Here is an 18,061-nt window from a genome sequence, read left to right on the forward strand (position 1 = left end):
AGAATTTCGAGGGAACGCCTCCCAAAACTCGTGCACGAGTATTGAAACACGAGTGTTTACCACCGGCATTCGCTGTGTCGTGTTAGTGGATTCATTATGTCGGACTCACCGCAGGTAACTCATAATCTGCAGTTGTTACTCCTGTCTCCTGACAAAAACATTGCATGCGGCGCCTGTGGAGTGTGGAAAGTTACTGGAGCGCGCAGCCACGCTCGTCTCTCACAAGGAACGTCACGGCAGTGATTGACAAGCCAGAGGGCCAATCGTTTACGCGATTGGCTGATGTTTTTAAGGCCCTACCTCGTGCACAGATGATGTATATTAATATTATTATTTTCAGTGCACCTAATAAATAGTCTTTTATCAGTTAGTAAAGATAGTTTCAAGTAATATTGCAAAAATGTATAAAACAAAACATCCTCTTTAGCACCTTTAATCTCATCAGCGTGATGTTCAGCCTCAGTTAAAATCGCTCCTGCTTCACACCACAGTCATGTTGCCTTTGTTTGTTGTTTCATCACCTTGCCAACTACTCATCTTTTGCGCTCAATGCTAAGTGTAGCACGTTATTTAGATGGCGGCACCGATAGCTTAGTTTCATTACTCCTTTTTATTGCCCAGCAGACTGTCCTGTCATCAGTCGGACAGATATTGAAGTTATGCTCAGAATCTTTGCAATGCATACAGTGAGATATGTTTCAGTAGATGTACAACAGGCTTTTTCAACATTTCTGTATTACTCCATATGGAATGTAACTATGGCTCTTTGTCCTCATTTTCACTGTTTTTCTCTCCTCTAATCAGTCTTTCTATCACTCCTCCATCCTCTGCTTGACTCCTTTTGTGATGGTCCACTTCATCTCGTTTATAAACAAAGCCCCCAACTTGCCGTCATCTACACCACTCTTTTACTCGTGCACCCTTATTCTCTCTCTCACCTCCTCGTCTTTCTGCACTTTCATCTGTTCACTTCCATTTTAGAGAGATTACATTGAATTACTGTGTGTTATTAGCCTGTAGTGCTAAAGTGACCAGGTTATTCAAAGTCACCATGAAATCAAAATTGATGATTCTTATTTTTTATGGAACATTGCATTGTTTATTATAAATTATTTATATTGGTGCAAACATTATTGTTTTAAAATCATGTTCCTCATAATCTTGAAACAGAATAACTTCCTCTCCATCTTGCAGCACACTGTTAGCCCGGATAGGTTGAATTTACTTAAAAAATTTGAGGAAACTGGTTGCCCTAAAAAAAATTAAGTAATGTTAACTTAATAATTCGAGTTCATTTAACTTAAAATGTTTTGTAATATTAATTACTTTGTAGTTATTACACATAGTATATTTAAGTTCAATGTACTAAGCAAGTTAACTTGCCACCAATCAAAATTCATCCATGCCTCCCATCATGCATTGATCACATGATCATCTTTTAACTTTGCTTGTCTGGTTGGTTTTAATGCAGTTAAAACTGCCCAAACAAAATCTAATATTAAACAGTCAAGGGTCAAGAGCTCATACAAACCCTGACCTCGATGATGGTAACTTAAAAATTGTGATTTTCTCCTTTGGTGAAAAACTATAAAAAGGTAAATGTTTGGAAAAAATGTTGAATTCACACACACCACGACAAAATGGCGTCATTACCTGCCGCAAACCAGTGTGTAGGAGGCGTGGTCAGGAGAAAAACTTCATAATTTAAGTGCATTTAACTTACATTTATTAACACATTCAAATACACCCACAAATTAGTAGAATATACTTATATTTTATAAGTAATGCAACCAAACTTAAATATTTTAAGTATATTGTAATTAGATTTTTAAGTAAATATAAAATCCGGGCTAAGAGTGCAACATCTCTTCTCTTCTCTGATGACAAGAACCTGTCACTCACATTAGATCCACCAATAGCAAACCACAACCATCCAATCAATTCCCCACAGACAAAATCAAGCCCCGCCCTACGTTTGTTCTTGTTCGTGAAGCTGTTTCACTCAGATATACATCACAATATGGAAGATTACGGCAACTTCTGTTTGATGTGACTTTAAACTAATAGTGCACCCCAAAATTGAAATACTGTCATTACAAAAACAAGACTTAGATTCTGAGAATATGTACTATGGATTGGTCAAGATGGTCAACTTTGTGCAACAACCAACTAACCAATTATTTTTTTTTAGTGGCTTTAATTAATTTTTATATCAGCTATAATAAAATGCAGACAGGTGTGTTTGGTCATTGCAGTGTGACTCATCTTTTTTTCTTTTTTTTTGAGCATTTACAGATGCATGTGGCAGACACACTGAAGGTAAACATATTATTTGTCCATTAATTTCTTAAAACTGACCTCAAAATGGCATAAGTTAAGGCTCTTTCATATGACAATTTACCAAAGTATTAAACTCTATAAAGTGGAGCTTCATTCTACAGAAATATACTGTTCAAGCTGATGTTTATTTTGCTTCTGGGAGCATGACTGTCCTGCTGGAAAATCCAGCTTATGTTTTGGAACATGACAGCTGGTTTCTAGCTGCTTATTAGTTGATTGGCTTTTCCAAAACCGGTTGCAAAGATGTTCTACCAGTTTGCACCAGCTAGTAACAGCTACTGTTTCAAAACACAACTACCAGCATAAACTGGATTTTCCCATAATATAATTGCAGCATCAGCTCTTTTCTCACAGTGTCTGAAACGGTTCGATCAAGGATTTGGTCTCTCTAAGCCCCCTCTGATTGGTCGACCGCTTACAGCACGTGTCAGAAACCAAACGTCCATTACCATATCTGAATCTCAGCACTTGTAATGATGCCGTCTGTTCTTTTCCAGATTAATTCCAGCCTTTGGAAGTGCAGCAAAGTGGATTCGCAGCATCCTCTCAACATGAACAACACGAACCAAACTATAACTACAGTGTTTGAGGGCAGGGCAAATTAGACATCGTTCACAGGCAGCCAATGAAGACCATGGATTGGCATTATGCAAATTTGTTACAAACGTAGTTTAATGCTGGAAGTAAGACTGGAATTTCTGATGACTCATTTCAGGTAGTTCAGAAACTTTTTTTTTTAGGAGACAATAACTTTATTTATCTGCACTTTGAAACTTTGCAGACCTTTTACATTCACAAATAGCTACATTACACACTACATGAAAGGTAATATGCGAAAAAGCATAATCGGAGCGCTTTAAGTAACACCTGAGAATAGTGAGGAAGACGATGATGTCAGTGACGATGGTGTCAACAATTACAATAAGAGATGACGGTGAGGATGATCTAATGATGATAATAATCAGTCATCTTCCATTTCATCTCAGTAATTATTCACAGCCTCAGTTCCTCTTAAGTGTCTGTTTATGGAAGAACCACCTCCTTACCTCCCTGCTTATCCTGATTGCTATCACAGCAGCAGGAATTTAACCCACAGATCTGAGATTGTCCCCTCTACACACCGTAGCTGACAGTGTGGAAAGAGAAGATTGATTAAAGATGTCGCCCTGAGGTAAAGAACACACTACCCCAAATGAACTCATAAAAAGGATAGTTCACCTAAAAGTGCCAATTCTGTAATCATTTATTCACCCTCATGTTATTTCAAACACATATGACTTTCTTTTGTGCATGGAACACACAAGAAGATGTTCACACTGTCTTTTCCCCATATAATGAAATGATGACAGACATTTTCATTATGGAGTGAACTATTCCAGACTGATGAAACACATACTAATTCTTCATCCAAACACTGTTCACCTTGTCTTAAATGTTTAATTACCTGGTAAAAATGTGAGAACTTGCCCCAGTCTCCTCTTTGTGTTTTAGAAGATTTCTAAAGGGGTGAATTATTTGAAAAGGACTAAAAGTGAGAAAGAAAGGGAGAGAGAGAGATTACCAGTCCCCCTCAGTATCTGCTCAGTCATCGGTTTGTCTGCTGCACAGTGTCTATAGTCTGGCTCCAAAAGTCTTATCAGTATTCCTCTGTGACTTATACAATAACCACACACACACACACACACACACACACAAGCACAAATGCATGAACACCCAAATGATTTTGTCCGTTGGTTCAAACACATTTGACAGGTTTGTTCAATTTGAATGTATCAGTGCATCAAATGTTTGGGCTGAAAAATACTTGATATGCAATGCATATACTAGCGCTTGACCAGCAGCAAGCTGTACATACTTAACGTGTGTGTGTGTGTTATTGTGGCAGTAACAAACCTCAGTAGTCACGGAGAGGTTTAAATGTCTCTACCTATCAAATGTATAATTATTCAGGTAGTTAGCTAAACATTTGGGCAGTTAAACAAACTTTAACAGCTTTAACGGTTACTCTGCCATGACAGTAGTTCACTGAAAAGAAAACAAGCCGGTTTATAATAACTGGAGAAAACTATACATTAGCATTCCCAGTCATCTCAATGGCAATTGCTTAGCTAGCGCTAGAACCCTGTGAATATATAACCCTGCCTATATTATAATATTCAGTTAGAATTCACCACTTTTTAATGGAGAAAGATGCCCTTTTCCCTGAAATTGTGTAGTGTCTATGAGCAGAGGCTAACTGGGCTATGCTCACAAAAGCTTTGCATTTGCGTTCACTCTGCATTCACTTGAGAAATTTTGCAAAATCCTTTGCGTTCGCCTGATAAACTTTGTGCTTTCACAAGAAACTTTGTATTCCCTCACAAAAAACTGTTCACTCGCAACTTTGCATTCCCCCAAGAAACTTTGCATTCCCTCGCAAAGAATTCAAATGTTGTGTATTTGCCCAAGTAGTGTCGATTTCATTTAAAGGGGTCCTTGATTATGATTTCACATTTTTAGCTTTAGTTAGTGTGTAATGTTGCTGTTTGATCATAAACAACATCTGCAAAGTTACGACGCTCAAAGTTCAATGCAAAGGGAGATTTTCTTTTACAGAAATCGCTACAACAATGTTCTTCCCGGGTTGGTGACATCACAAATACCAAAATTTACATAAACCCCGCCCCTGAGAACACACAACAAAGGGGGCGTGGCCATGTTGGGCTGCTTTAGAGAAGAGGAAGAGTTGTTGTAGTAGAGTGTTGTTGTCATGCCGTCATTTTACGCCGGACTGCTTCACAAACGAGGGTCAATTCAACACAAAAGATGAAAAGATGAATCAACTCCACAGCAACTACATCAATTTATCCACTAACCATTCAGAAATGTTCAGTTTCATTCTAAAAGTTGTAACTTCTTCCTGAGTCTCTCCATCAGTGCACAGCAAAATCACTGGAGTAAAAAGAACACCCACAGTGTCAAATTTTACACCAGCAAAGTGTCTATATGTGTCCACACTATAGAGGGTAAATTTTACACTTTTGATAGTGTTAACTTTTTGACACCCTTTGAGTGTAAATTCAACACTCATTATCGTTAATTTTAAACCTAGTCAACACTATTTATTGTTGTTTCTGCACTACACCAGTGTTAGTACTCAATTACGGTGTTAAAAATGAACACTCTCCTTTTAAGATCAACACCAGTGTAATTTCAATATACCAAGGATGAGTGTTCAAAATACTGATTTATAATAGCACTTTTGGTGCTTTTAATATATTAAAAGCACCAAAAGTGCTATTATAAATCAGTATTTTGTATTCAGTATTGAGTATTTACATAGACCCCTAGGATTTATAGTTACAACAGTTACCATCTATTAGTGTTACCATCCCAATAATCAGATCATAAAGTTCTGCAATGAATACATTTTATTTTTCCTTTAACAGAGCTACACATTTCATTTAAGCCAGGGACAGGGCACTCAAACTACCCTGTACAATGACCTTGTTCAACAAACAAAGCTCATACCTGCTGCTTGCAGTCTATATGATGCAGCCGTACAATATAAAACAGTCTGTAAGCATAAAACAATCAAAAATCGAAGAGCTTCAAGTATCATCAAAAGCTTCACATAACATGACAGGTGCATTATGGAATACTCTGCAAACGTAACACTTAGTTCCTGTTCATGAGCTTGGCTCTCAGTTTCTTTCACCTTTGGACTTTCTTCAGTGGTGTCAACATCTATACTGTAGACTGTTGTCTGGAGGAATGTGTACACGTTGCTGAGAGCATCATCAGAGCTGAAAACGAAGTGCGCTTTAAAAAGTTCATCAAAGGCTGCCAACGACATGGTTCCCTTACATGGAATGAGCATCGGGTCAATCACAACGTAGTAACTGCTGATGGCCCACATGTGAGTTCCTGAAGCAAGGAGATATGGCTGGCGATGTCCCTCCAGTTTCTCCAAGTGTTCTTCTACGCTGCCGATTCACTGTAGGAAAAATTACATATCAAATTTACATAATACTATTCTTACTAGTTCAGGGTTTCTGCAAATATCATTAAAAGTAATTTAATGTTCTTTAAAGGGTTAGTTCAACCAAAAATGAAAATTCTGTCATTTATTTCTCACTCTCATATCATTTCACACCCGTAAGACCTTCGTTAAACTTCAGAACACAAATTAAGATATTTTAGTTGAAATCCGATGGCTCCGTGAGGCCTCCATTGACAGCAATGACATTTCCTCTCTCAAGATCCATTAATGTACTCAAAACATTTAAATCAGTTCATGTGAGTACAGTGGTTCAATATTAATATTATAAAGCGACGAGAATATTTTTGGTGCGCCAAAAAAACAAAATGATTTATATAGTGACCGATTTCAAAACACTTCTTCAGAAAGATTTGAAGCATAATGAATCAGTGTATCGAATCATGAATCGGATCGCGTGTAAAAAGTTGAAATCACATGACTTTGCCGCTCCGAACAGCAGATTCGACACGCTGATTCATTATGTTTCGATGCTTCCTGAAGCAGTGTTTTGAAATCGGTCATCACTAAACAAGTCATTATTTTGTTTTTTGCCACACCAAAAATATTCTCGTGGCTTTATAATATTAATATTGAACCACTGTACTCACATGAACTGATTTAAATATGTTTTTAGTACATTAATGGATCTTGAGAGAGGAAATGTCATTGCTCCCTATGGAGGCCTCACGGAGCCATTGGATTTCATCAAAAATATCTTAATTTGTGTTCAGAAGATGAACGAAGGTCTTACAGGTGTGGAACAGCATGAGGGTGAGTAATTAATGACAGAATTTAAATTTTTGGGTCAACTAACCCTTTAATGCCATAAACGACCTTAGCATTTTTTATGAACTTTTGAATTTTTCTTCATCTTACTGGAATTAAAACTAGGAATTGATAAGCATAATCGGAATCAGAATCGATAAAATTCAAAAGATACACAGCTCTATTAGTGAGCAGAAGAGACTTATTTAAAATTTAAAAAAGTAATGACTTTTAATTCTATTTAAAGGTTAGTTCACCCAAAAAATAATGTCATTACTCAGCCTCATGTTGTTCTACACCGTAAGACTTTTCATCTTCAGAACACAAATTATAATAAAGTTATTTTTGATGAAATCTGATGGCTCCGTGAGGCCTCCATTGAAAGCAAAGCCACCGAACTTCAAGATCCAGAAAGATACTAAAAACATATTTAAATCAGTTCATGTGACTACAGTAGTTCTACCTTAATATTATAAAGTGACGAGAATTTTTTTTTTTTTTTTTGGTGCACAAAAAGTAAAGACTTTAACAATATCTAGAGATGGGTGATTTCAAAGCACTGCTTCAAATCTTTTTTTTTTAATCACTGGTTTAGAACACCAAAGTCACATGATTTCAGCAGTTTGACAAATGATCCGAACCACTGATTTGAAACAAAAGCTTCGAAGCAGTGTTTTGGCTATCACTAGATATTGTTGAAAAGTTACTGTGACAAGCAGGGCGGGGCGAGAGCCGTGAGGGAACGACGCAAGGCCGGTGACATGAGCGATATTGAGCGTCAGCTGTACGTTGCACGGGTCTCTTATCTCTCACCGAGGAGCTCCAGAAGCATTAAAAAGGAGGAGCGATGACAGTGAAGGACGAGAGAGGATTAGGTCTGGACTTTAAGTTATGTTTTATTATGTTTGTGTGGGTGGCAGTTGTCCGTGAGGAACTGCCACCATTTTACTTTTGTAAAATGCCCCACCCTGCTTGTCACAGATGTTATTTTGTTTTTTTTTGGTGCACAAAAATATTCTCGTCACTTTATAATATTAAGGTTGAACCACTGTAGTCACATGAACTGTTTTAAATATGTTTTTAGTACCTTTATGGATCTTGAGAGGTTCGGTGGCTTTGCTCTCAATAGAGGCCTCACTGAGCCACCGAATTTCATCAAAAATATCTTAATTTGTGTTCCGAAAATGAACAAAGGTCTTATGGGTGTGGAACGACATGAGGGTGAGTAATAAATGACATTATTTTCATTTTTGGATGAACTTTAAATAGAATAAAAAGTCATTAATTTTAAGACCCCTTTTTTCGTGAAATCTATTTAATGACTTTTAATGCTTTTCAGTGCCCCGTGGAAACCATGTAGTTTGTCTACCCACTAAAAATCACAAACTGTAGCCTGGCACATACCTTGTGAAATACAGCTAGATGGTTCATGACCTGAGCTGCGCTGATCTTCAGTTTTTTCTTTTTTAAATGTTGTGGTGGCAGGATATGCAGAAGCAGCAAAAAATATGTCATATCACTGTCCCACTCTAAAAAGAAAAAAAGTGGGGTTTTTTCCCCAATCCGTGCATCATTCATTCACTCATTTTTCTATATAAAACCAAAAATCAAAAAAAAAAAAAAAAAATAATTTTATTTTCCTTTTTAAATCCAAAATGAAAAAAACTGATAACGAGCCCTTAAATTACATTTTGGTTTTCTCACTGGATGCAAGTGGCTTACCGGAAGTGAATGTTACGCGCGCAAGGAAAGCATCAAAGCGAGTGACATGGCCGGACTGAAGTAGTTAATAATACATATTCTAAAATACAATAGTTAGAAAAATATGAGACTAAATAATTAATAAATATAAATGTGCATAAACATATACAATAAATGCAATGTAAAAGCTAAGGAAACTGAATCATCATATAGAATATATAAAGTTGCTAAAAATAGTGGCCATATATAGTGTTTATGCAAAAGTAACTAGTTATTATTATTATTATTATTATTATTATAGCTACATGAATTATTGCACTTATTGAAAAGTCACATTTTTGTTAGGGCAATATATTTATATTGTCCCTTAAAACTGTACTAAAATTTCGTATTTCGCAAGATCAAAAGCTATGGAAGCCCGTTTCCGCCACTAAATAAAAAATAAAAAGAGTAACTGCGACTTTTTATCTCAGAATTCTAACTTTTTTCTCACAATTGTGAGTTATAAAGTCAGAATTCTGTCATATAAACTCGCAATTGTGTGATAGTCAATTCTTTGAGAATTTTTTTTCCTAAGTCAGAATTGACTCTATATCATGCGATTGCAAGTTTATATCGCAGAATTCTGACTTTATAACTCGCAATTGTGAGAAAAAAAGTCAGAATTCACAGATGAAAAAAGTCGCAATTACTTTTTTATTTTTTATTTAGTGGCGGAAACGGGCTTCCATAGCTTTTGATCTTGCGAAATACGAAATTTTAGTAGTTTTAAGGGACAATATAAATATATTTCCCTAACAAAATATCTTTATTAATTCATGCATTTTATTTAATTACATGAATTAATAAAGATAATGTGACTTACTTTTCAATAAGTGCAATAATTCATGTAGCTATAATAATAATAATAATAATAATAATAATAACTAGTTACTTTTGCATTAACACTGTATATGGCCAATATTTTGAGCAACTTTATATATTCTACATGATGATTAAGTTTCCTTAGCTTTAAAATTGCATTTATTTATTGTATATACGTTTATGCACAATTATATTTATTAATTATTTAGTCTCATATTTTTCTAACTATTGTATATTAGTATATGTATTGTTAACTACTTCAGTCCGGTCATGTCACTCGCTTTGACGCTTTCCCCGCGCGCGTAACGATCACTTCCGGTAAGCCACTTGCATCCAATGAGAAAACCAAAATGTAATTTGAGGGCTAGTTATCCGTTTTTTCCATTTTTAATTTGAGCACAAAATTGAAAATCAGAAAACGAGTTGTTTTGAAAATTAAAAAAAAAAAAAAAATAAATAAATTTTGGTTTTATATAGAAAAATGAGCGAAAGAATGATACACAGATTTTTTTCCCCCTCCCTTTTTTGTATTGTTGTCACACGAGTGCTCTGAAATTAATACCTGGGTGATCTTCTGAAGATTCATCATGATACTGATTCCTGGCAGACTTCAGCAAACTCTGGAGCACTGAGGTGGTAGTAAGGTCAAGGTTCTCTGCTTCTCTGATCACCTTTTCCTTATAGAATGTAGGCCACTTCTCCAGCAGTTTGAAAGCTGTTTGTGGACCAAAGAGGAGTCTAAAACCTTGAGCTATCTGCAGAAACACAAACAAAAACTTCATATTTCTGACAATCATATACTAAGTTCAGAGATATTAACTGTAATTGAAAAAAAAAAGGATGCCAATACTTACCAGATCTTTAGTGGAAACACTCTGAGGATGGTGTGTGATTCATCAGGAAGGATTGTAGATGGGTGATCACCAGTCAACTTCTAAGGATGACAGCAATATCTTTCTACCCTGTTTAACAAATGCACTTACCAATAAATAAATAAATAAATAAATAAATAAATTGTATGAAAGATATTCACAAAATTTATATATACAATACTTTTACAATACATTTCTTGTGCAGAATTCATAATAATCATATTCCTTTATAGGACTTTAACACACTTAAATATCTAACTTCACATGGTTATGTTAGCCTCATGGCAACTTTACAGATAAAAAAAAAATACTTACCTGAAGAAGAAAATTTTAAAAGTAGTGTCTCATGATCCAGTTGGTTCCTACACAAGAGAACGTACATCAAATGTATTGTTAAAATAAAGTAAACGCCATCAGAGGTATTTTATTAGTTTATGTGACACTTATCTCCAATGATAATAAGTGATTAACGTTGACGTTGCTGAATAACGTTAGATAGCGCGCGATATTACACAAACAAAACCCCGGAAATAGCTGCCCAATAAAACTTTAAAATCTCTCTTACTCGAGATGAAAGCGAGTGATAGAAAATTGTGTCTCAAATAACTGTAATTTTATATTATTGTTGGAATCATCCCTCAGGCCGGCTTGGACGCCTCCGTGGCAGAGCCGTTGAAAAAGGCCTCTGATCCATGGGCTAACGTTATGTTCAGCCTGCAGGCCGTATGTTCGACACACCTACCATATCAACTACTCCGATAAACTTCATGTTTGCACAAAAAGAGCCATATAATGCAAGCACAGAGTAAAACGCTTTCCTTGAGACTTGAACTTATTTGTAACAGACAGGAGCAATATTTAAAACCGCTTCAGATGGCGCGCACCCGCCTTGTGTAACGAACAAGGACAAATACATAATTTGCGCGTTAATACATCCCCGTATGTAAAAACTAACACTAAATTAATAATTTTGATAGAAGATGTCCATTAAACGCAAACTTTAAAGTAGCTTTAACTCACCAGTTGTCGTTTCTCATCCTCCGCATGGCACGAGAAAATGGCGTCTGGAAAAAATCTTTCAGCGAGATCGCTGAATAAATGCCCGGATGTTGCAAATAACACCAGGGGGTGTTGGATACCTGTAACTCTGTGATAACACTGAAGCAAACAAGCTTTTAACACACTGATAGTGTTAATTTCTCTAAATTTTACACTATAACTTCAACACTTTACTCTAAATTGGCTTAACACTTGAAATTTAACACTGATGAATTTGCTGTGTGTCGACTCCGGTTTGAACAATGTAAGGCTGAACACCGTTACTGACAATCCTCATTTTGGCTGCGTGAGATTCTCCAGCTTTGTTGTTGTTGAGCTGTTAAAGCTCCGCCCTCTTCTGGAAAGGAGGCGGGAGCAGCAGCTCATTTGCATTTAAAGGGACACACACAAAAACTGCGTGTTTTTGCTCACACCCAAATAGGGCCAAATTTAACAAGCTATAATAAATGATCTGTGGGGTATTTTGAGCTGAAACTTCACAGACACATTCTGGAGACACCAGAGACTTATATTACATCTTGTGAAAAGGGGCATTTGAAATCTGGCAACCGAAAGCATGAAAGCTTGTAGAGACAGAGAAAGAGACACATTCGCCCGAGAACTTTGCATTCCTTCGTAAAAACCAACATTTTTGCGAGAGAACACAAAGTTACTTGGGAGAATGCAAACATTTTGCGAGTGAACGAAAGTTCCCTGGATAATGCAAAACATTTAGGAGAACGCGAAAGCATTGAAATATAACTTTTCCTCCCATCTCCGATGTCCCTTTAGGGTCTTCGTAGCATTCACATACCTGCACTATGTGTTTTAGGTCTACAATAATTGATACAGGCCACACAAACACGTTCACAAGCATAATCGCCGAGGTAAGATGCACTACTGAAAGTTGAAAACCAAAAAGATCAAGCACAGAGATACTGAAGTGACTGTTTATCAGTCAAATGTACACACACTCACTGATGGAACAAACAAACCACAGTTTGACAGTTTAGAAAGATGAGAGCAGGTGAGGTCAATGCGTTTAGGATGGAGATTCTCCTGACCTTGCTTGATCTGTTCTTGTTTCCACTATAAACACACACACACACTTACTGCCCCTATTGTCTGTGAGCAGGTGTGTGAACGATGATAACGAGAGCGATGAGCTGTGGTTCAGAGAGGTGGGGCTCCCTCAGAGGAGCTGTACTGGCATTTACATACATCACACACACACACACACACACACACACACACACACACACACACACACACACACACACACACACACACAGCTCTCAGGCCTCAGTCCAGCCCTGCTATTTCCAGGATAGCCATAGCGAACATCAGGCTGTAGTAACTCAGGCTTATCTCATCGGAGTCTGTCCGCTTTCTCACAGTCTCACGGTTCATGGGTCACATGACCCTTCCCTCTTGGCTTTTTATGCCTGTCTGTTTCAGATACACCCCGTCTGTGTCATACGCAGCTGTGAACACCTCAGCAAGAGCCGTGACAGAGAGTTCGGAGGCCCCAGGAAGGGCTCGCTCCTCTTTTCACCGTTTTGCGAAAGATATCTCTCTCTCAAATGCCAAACCAACTGACATTTAACTACAAGAAACTGATTCACATCGACACCTGACAAAACGTACGTGTGAAAGTGGGCACTACAAAACTACTAAAGCTCTTAAAGGGACAGTTCACCCTGAAATGAAGACACTGCCATCATTTACTCACCCTCATGTCATTCAAAACCTCTTTATTTCCTCGTGTGAAACAAAAGGAGATGTTTTCCATACAGTAAAAGCAAGATTTTAAATGCCTGTGAAGTAAAAAATTGCCATTTGACAGTTTTTCAATACAATTATTACCTGTAGGCTACCTATACTTCACCTGTATGTTGAAGAACAGACAGAAAATCACTATTCGCTAAAAAACAAAATGCATTTCTGCATATTCACTGATTGTGTTCTCCATCAATGATGTCAAATGTGCAAAGCATCTTCACATATTGTATTTTAATGAGATTTGAGAGATATGGGCAAGATTATTTGTAATTAATAATGAGCAAATAATGACTTTAAAATGAAACAAAATGTGTCATTTTCAGTTCTCTTTTGCTTTCGTTGTTTGGAAAAGAGCAACGTGAACATCCTGCATTATATCTCATTTTGTGTTTCTTGGATGAAAGAATATCATACAGATTTGGCATGACATTTTGCATGAACTTCACCTTTAATAATGACAGAACTCTGAGAGCTCAGACAAAGAGTGAGAGAAAGACACTGAAATAAATGTCTTCTAATTGTGATCTAAATCCTGGTGATATTCATTGTCTTGAAACTTTAATTGTGTGCTCTGCTACTGATGTCAGTCTGCATGTGTTTGTGTGAAGGTGTTTCTATCTGCATCTGTTCCTCTTCACAGGGTGCTAATGAACAGTCAAACCCACCTGGGCTGTGGGGGGATATAGATAGATGGATAAAGAGAGGGAGAACGAGAGTAAAAAGTGCAAGACAGCATGCATGCAAGAGGACAGAAATTGGAGTCCTTTTCAAAACAAATATGTACTTTCACATGCCTCAGTTTGATGATGACCTCAGTAACGTCTGACCGAATTGATCTTTCATGAATCAAGAGAAAGAATGACTGTAATACATCAACATTTGACAGCATCTGCCAATCGATGTGTCTTTTCACATAAAACACAGTTCAGACACCAGAATCTGATTGGGTGACCTGTGTTTGAAGCATGTTGTCATTTAAAGCAAATATGTTAAATACCAAATAATAATAATATAAATAAAGTAATATACATTCCAAAAAAATAATATGTCTTGAACATTTGTGTGCATCTTGCTTGTACATTTTCATAAAAGCAACTCAATACAGTAATTTTATCACAGTTTTAGGTTTTATGCACTACATGTTGTGGTAAAATGACTGTAAAGCATGACTTACTGCTTTAATATACTATATGTGGGTTTGGTGGATTTTTATGAAACAATACTGCATATTTTACATAAACTTTCATGCCACAAGGTTTTTCATGCATGGATTTACCCCAGTTAACACACATTCCTAATGATTAGTGAGAATAATATTTTACAAAAAGCACTTGACAGTTAAATTCCCATGTCGCCAATCATGTTTTTTCAACTTCGCTTTGAAATAAAGGTTACTTATAATATATCATTAAAATAGTTCATGTGACTACAGTGGTTCAACCTTAATATTATGAAGTAACGAGAATACTTTTGTGTGCAAAAACAAAACAAAAAATATAGCTGCGAGCAGCGATGGCGGGCCCAAGCCCGGTGGCACCGCCACCCCGGTGGCTTCAGGGCAACTGTGCACAGCGGGCAATAGGCACTTAAAACGGTTAAACATCAAAGGACTATGTCAAATTCACTCCACATTTACTGCACTACAAGGTGCCACTATAGAGCCCCTCCTCCCTGCCCATTTTCAAAGGATTACATGTGCCAAGTTTTAACATTATTCTGATGAATTTTGAAGCAAATCAGGTAAAAATAAGAGGGTGATCTCAATGTATGCTGAAAGTGACACATTTTCTGCTTCCAGTTGGTGGCGCTATTACTTTGAATCACAATAGTCACATCCATGTGATCAGCCTTGTACAACGAAGACTAAGCCGAAGTTTCATCAAAATCAATTAATGTATGCAGAAGTTATAACACTTTGTTTCCCTTTTCTTGCCATAAATTCGTTGCCTCGCCACGGCCAAACCGTTTGAGATATCCAAAATCCGTTTGCAATTAAACAACTTCAATGTGTTAGCAACAAGTTAAAAAAAGTTTGGTGTAAATTGGATAAACCCTGTAGGAGCAGTAGTATAAAATTCATAGCCTGTTTTTTCAAAAAATTAACATTCAAACCAAAATAGCTGACTTCCTGTTGGTCGGAGCTAATGAATGTAAATTAGAAAATTGTCCGGCTTGATGAGAACAATATGTGTACCGAGTTTGGTGATTGTAGGAAAAACTAACCCCCCCACTTTTGTCAAAAGGTGGCGCTACTGAGCCCCTCCACCACGCCCATTTCTATGGCTTTGTCCATGTCTACTGGTTGACAATATTGATGTGTGTGTCGAGTTTCATGCAATTTGAAGCATGTTAAGAGCCTCAAAAACACTCAAGAATATTATTACAGTTTGACCTGTTGCCATGGCAACAATATTTCAAATATCAAAAATCCTGTCATAGGTCTACATCTGCTGTGTATTGACATTACACTGATGAAGTTTGAAGCAAATCAGGTAAAAATAAGAGGGTGATCTCAAAACATTTCAAAAAGTGATACACTTCCTGCTGCCAGTTGGTGGCGCTATAACTTTGACTCACAATAGTCACATCCATGTGATCAGACTCCTATAACGAACACACTCGTGAAGTTTCATAAAGATCAATATATGTATGCAGACGTTATAACACATTTCCTGTTTCCTTTTTCTCGCCATAAATTCGTTGCCTCGCCACGGCCAAACCGTTCGAGATATCAAAAATCCCCTGGCAATTTTTAATCATCAGTGTCTTGACTTCATGCTGACCGAGTTTGGTGGCGATCGGATTAATCGTCTAGGAGGAGTATATCAAATTCCAGAGCATGCGTTTTTCAAACAACCCTTAATAGCTGACTTCCTGTTGGCGTGGTGTTTAACTTAGAGCACGAAAGTTGTTCGGCCCGATGAGGTCTATATGTGTACTGAGTTTCATACTAATACGTGCAAGCGTGTTTAATATATGGACCAAATTTTCAGACTTTTTTCAAGGGGGCGCTGTCGAGCCCCCCTGCCACGCCCGGGTACCAGCCTCTCCGGCGTCCTAATGGCCGCGGATTCCAATGTGTGTGCCAATTTTCAAGAGTTTTTGAGCATGTTAAGGCCCCCAAAAAGCCCGGAAGACGGAAAAAAAATAAAAAAAAAAAAAAAAAAAAAAAAAATAATAATCCTTAGAAGAACAAGAGGGCCCTGCGCGAATTTTCGCTTGGGCCCTAAATATAGCTGCGAGCAGCGATGGCGGGCCCAAGCCCGGTGGCACCGCCACCCCGGTGGCTTCAGGGCAACTGTGCACAGCGGGCAATAGGCACTTAAAACGGTTAAACATCAAAGGACTATGTCAAATTCACTCCACATTTACTGCACTACAAGGTGCCACTATAGAGCCCCTCCTCCCTGCCCATTTTCAAAGGATTACATGTGCCAAGTTTTAACATTATTCTGATGAATTTTGAAGCAAATCAGGTAAAAATAAGAGGGTGATCTCAATGTATGCTGAAAGTGACACATTTTCTGCTTCCAGTTGGTGGCGCTATTACTTTGAATCACAATAGTCACATCCATGTGATCAGCCTTGTACAACGAAGACTAAGCCGAAGTTTCATCAAAATCAATTAATGTATGCAGAAGTTATAACACTTTGTTTCCCTTTTCTTGCCATAAATTCGTTGCCTCGCCACGGCCAAACCGTTTGAGATATCCAAAATCCGTTTGCAATTAAACAACTTCAATGTGTTAGCAACAAGTTAAAAAAAGTTTGGTGTAAATTGGATAAACCCTGTAGGAGCAGTAGTATAAAATTCATAGCCTGTTTTTTCAAAAAATTAACATTCAAACCAAAATAGCTGACTTCCTGTTGGTCGGAGCTAATGAATGTAAATTAGAAAATTGTCCGGCTTGATGAGAACAATATGTGTACCGAGTTTGGTGATTGTAGGAAAAACTAACCCCCCACTTTTGTCAAAAGGTGGCGCTACTGAGCCCTCCACCACGCCCATTTCTATGGCTTTGTCCATGTCTACTGGTTGACAATATTGATGTGTGTGTCGAGTTTCATGCAATTTGAAGCATGTTAAGAGCCTCAAAACACTCAAGAATATTATTACAGTTTGACCTGTTGCCATGGCAACAATATTTCAAATATCAAAAATCCTGTCATAGGTCTACATCTGCTGTGTATTGACATTACACTGATGAAGTTTGAAGCAAATCAGGTAAAAATAAGAGGGTGATCTCAAAACATTTCAAAAAGTGATACACTTCCTGCTGCCAGTTGGTGGCGCTATAACTTTGACTCACAATAGTCACATCCATGTGATCAGACTCCTATAACGAACACACTCGTGAAGTTTCATAAAGATCAATATATGTATGCAGACGTTATAACACATTTCCTGTTTCCTTTTTCTCGCCATAAATTCGTTGCCTCGCCACGGCCAAACCGTTCGAGATATCAAAAATCCCCTGGCAATTTTTAATCATCAGTGTCTTGACTTCATGCTGACCGAGTTTGGTGGCGATCGGATTAATCGTCTAGGAGGAGTATATCAAATTCCAGAGCATGCGTTTTTCAAACAACCCTTAATAGCTGACTTCCTGTTGGCGTGGTGTTTAACTTAGAGCACGAAAGTTGTTCGGCCCGATGAGGTCTATATGTGTACTGAGTT

The 18,061-nt window shown here is 37.4% G+C and overlaps 1 protein-coding gene and 1 long non-coding RNA gene across 3 annotated transcripts in view; one reads left to right on the plus strand and one right to left on the minus strand.

The window, feature by feature from the left end:
- Window positions 1-5,735: 5,735 nt before the first annotated feature.
- Window positions 5,736-11,908, minus strand: LOC125280693. Of its 2 annotated transcripts, none has more exons than XR_007187700.1 (6): window positions 11,584-11,908; window positions 10,879-10,925; window positions 10,546-10,653; window positions 10,254-10,446; window positions 8,531-8,655; window positions 5,736-6,316 (listed from the first exon to the last, which is right to left on the minus strand). It is a non-coding gene; the product is annotated as an uncharacterized LOC125280693 (long non-coding RNA). The 2 variants fall into 2 exon arrangements; XR_007187701.1 differs by having other exon boundaries at window positions 10,546-10,669.
- Window positions 11,909-12,618: 710 nt separating this feature from the next.
- The window catches only part of LOC125279311, a 17,476-nt gene continuing 12,033 nt past the window's right edge, over window positions 12,619-18,061 (plus strand). The window contains exon 1 of the mRNA XM_048208821.1: window positions 12,619-12,628. Coding sequence (XP_048064778.1) covers window positions 12,619-12,628 — 10 coding nt within the window. The remainder of the gene's footprint in view (window positions 12,629-18,061) is intronic.

The sequence above is a fragment of the Megalobrama amblycephala genome, linkage group LG12, assembly GCF_018812025.1.
Source record: "Megalobrama amblycephala isolate DHTTF-2021 linkage group LG12, ASM1881202v1, whole genome shotgun sequence".
Classification (NCBI taxonomy): domain Eukaryota; kingdom Metazoa; phylum Chordata; class Actinopteri; order Cypriniformes; family Xenocyprididae; genus Megalobrama; species Megalobrama amblycephala.